We start from the raw sequence: 2966 nt of genomic DNA on the forward strand, positions 1-2966 counted from the left end.
AGGAAGTTAGTCCCAGAAAGACATCTAGCGCACCCTGAGGTTTGCAAAGAGGATGGAGGTAGAATGTTTTTGTCTCTGCATTACGGGAGAGACAAACGTCCACTTTTAGTTTAAGTGTCCGGTTCCCTCTCGCCGTCTCCTCGCTCAGTGGAGCTGGACGTTAAACCAGACGCTAGTCCATGTGCTGTGTTCTGGGAGAGACGCTCGGATTCAGCATCAGAGATGTGAGGAGGATGAGTTCTGGTGTCCTCGTACTGCTATTTCAGAACTGACTCGAACATGTCGTTTGAGGATCTAAAGGTTTTATCCACTATGATGTTGAACCAAAGGTTTAGCCTTGTGCATGACCCTGACAGTTTAACTCTTCTTTCACTAATTTGTCTCTAATCTCTTTCCCTGACTGTATCCCCTGTTCATCAACTTCTTGTATTTTTTTTTCCCATGTTTCTCTTGTTCAAGTAATTCATGTTCTGACTCACTCATGTTCTTGTTGATGTCTACTGAGATCCACTTTCTCTTGCCAATATCGTCCTTCACTGGACTGTCTAAATTTGCTTTACGCCACTTCTCAAAATTCTGCTGTGTGTGTGTGAAGTTAAGAGAAACTGGGAAATCAACTGTTGGTGTTGTTTTTGTAGACTGTAATGTTAATGTTTCCAGCAATGAATTTCAGCCCTTAGAAAAGGGCCTTGACTTAAATGTAATGTTCTCGCTTAACGACGTGCTCCGTTGTGTCACCTTTCTGCCATTCAGTGGACTTTGAGGTTCTGGATCTGGCGTCCCAGAGCTCCGTGCGAGAGTTCGTACGACGGTTTAAGGAACGAAAACTGCCCTTACACATACTCATCAACAATGGTGAGATAAATTGCTTCCTATTCCTATTCCCATTTCATTTCCATGTTTCATGAGGAACGATGGTGTTTGTTAGTACTGTGGCTGGAGACACGGGGAGCTTGATGCTCTACTGCTTGGTGATAGATCTGAGGTGTGAGGTGAGACAATCCTAAAGACCTCCATGAAAAGAGTAATTGCCCAGAGTGCAGTTACACAGACTCACCCCTGGAGCCAGGCCTGGAGGTGGCGTCTGCAGGTGAGTGCCTGCGACACCCACGTTACCCGGGACACCCACGTTACCCGGGACACCCACGTTACCCGAAATGGCGATGTGATACTGCAAGATGAAGGAAGGGCAGCAGGTGTGTGATGGACAGATGAGTTAAACCTGGCTTTGGGATTGTGGAATGTCACTTCACAGGCAGGGAAAGAGTGGGATTGCAGGAATTTCGGGCCCCTGAACTGGTGCGTTTCTCCCGCAGCGGCTGTAATGCTAGTTCCTGAGGAGAAAACAGACGACGGTTTTGAGCCGCACTTCTCCGTTAACTACCTAGGTCACTTCCTCTTGACTCGGCTCCTTTTGGACACACTGATGCATTCTGGGACGGAGGAATGTTCGAGAGTAATTAGCATTTGCTCTTCGGCGCATCGCGTGTCTGATAGAAACCTGCAGGACTTCCGCAGCACGTAAGCGCGCGTTCTCGCCAGCGTGTATCATTTATGCATGACAGGTTCAGAAAAAGTGATTATATTATAGTGATTGTAAACACAGTGTTGTATGTAAGTGAATTTTCTGTCTCTCTGCACTGTTTTGAAGGCAGGATTATAGTTCTCATGCCTCGTACGCCCGAAGTAAACTGGCGCAGCTCCTGTTCACCTACCACCTCCATCAGGAGCTCCGGTCCGGCGGCTACGCTGTGACGGCGAACGCTGTAGACCCGGGCATGGTGGACACCGAGCTGTACCGCCACATGAGCTTTCCAGAAAAACTGGCACAAAAACCCATCGCCTGTCTGTTGTTCAGGGTACGACAACATGCTGATTTGTTTGTCTGAGAATGGATGAGATGGGACCAGAAAGAGTCGGTTCTCACTGGTGAGCTGAGTCAAATGATCTGACTCACTGAAAAGAGGCAGAATTCCCATCACTAATGTGGTAAAATAATACACACCATGTAGTGTTCTGGCGCGTAGTTTGGGAAACATCTTGATCCACTAATGTTTGGTTTCTCCGCAGACTCCGGCGCAGGCGGCAGAGACAGTCGCGTACGCAGCGGCGTCTCAGGACTTTGAAGGCGTTAGCGGCTGCTATGTGCACGAAGGAAAACCTGTGAAATCATCTTCAGCTTCCTACGATTCCGAGCTCCAGGCCGAATTGTGGAAAAGCACCTGCAGGCTGCTACGACTCCCAGTTAGCATAAAGTAAAACAACAGAATTATGAGGGAAAAGCGGCAAATCTTTCACCTTGCATCTTTGTTTTTATACGTCGTATATATTTACAAAGTCAACAGAATAATATCAGCATAAAAATGTTGGATGTGTGTCATCCGGTGCACAAATAAACAAGCAGACTCGGCATATGAAACACGTCCTGACTGATGAGGAGTAAAGCGTACGAAGTGTGAAGGTCCGTTTTTGTTTACTGTGTTGTTTCTGTGCATTTTATTTTATTTTTCTTTCCATCTTGATAGTATTATTACACCTATGCATTTGTTTTGACCATCTCTCTACACCGAAATACTGTGAAAATGTATATAACTATTTTATTCTGTTAGAATGTAAAATGTATATGTATAGGTTGTTGTTTGTTATTTATAATAAAAACACGTTTTCACATTTAAATCATCTTATGTGGACTAAGATATGAAACCAGTTCCTTGTAAATGAAGCAAAGCTAAGAAGGTGCATCAGGACTGAGGTCACGCAGGAACCTATGAAATAGTCACCAGTGGTTTTTGTAGAGTTTCAAACGAGTTTCAAACGTTCTCTTAGTGTCCGTGTGGGTTCCCTCTGGGTTCTCTGGTTTCCTCCCACTTCCAAAAAACGTGCCAGTCTGTGGATCAGCTAAGATAAATTGCTCCTAGGTGTGAACATGGTGCCCTGGGATAGACTGAGTGAACGAATAACATATT

At 45.4% G+C, this 2966-nt stretch overlaps 1 protein-coding gene across 3 annotated transcripts in view; it reads left to right on the plus strand.

The window, feature by feature from the left end:
- Window positions 1–2676, plus strand: part of LOC113524341 (dehydrogenase/reductase SDR family member on chromosome X) — a 5126-nt gene extending 2450 nt beyond the window's left edge. Inside the window, exons 4-7 of one of the 3 annotated variants that reach the window (XR_008301753.1) lie at window positions 754–855; window positions 1317–1521; window positions 1652–1989; window positions 2071–2205. Coding sequence is in view for 2 of the 3 variants with exons in the window: in XM_026910552.3 (XP_026766353.1) it covers window positions 754–855; window positions 1317–1521; window positions 1652–1859; window positions 2071–2259 (704 nt within the window). In the remaining variant the exon portion in view is untranslated. Of the gene's footprint in view, window positions 1–753; window positions 856–1316; window positions 1522–1651; window positions 1990–2070 lie in introns of all 3 variants that reach the window. The other 2 variants (XM_026910553.3, XM_026910552.3) reach the window with 2 other exon arrangements.
- Window positions 2677–2966: the final 290 nt, after the last annotated feature.

This window comes from Pangasianodon hypophthalmus, chromosome 5 (genome assembly GCF_027358585.1).
Source record: "Pangasianodon hypophthalmus isolate fPanHyp1 chromosome 5, fPanHyp1.pri, whole genome shotgun sequence".
NCBI lineage: Eukaryota > Metazoa > Chordata > Actinopteri > Siluriformes > Pangasiidae > Pangasianodon > Pangasianodon hypophthalmus.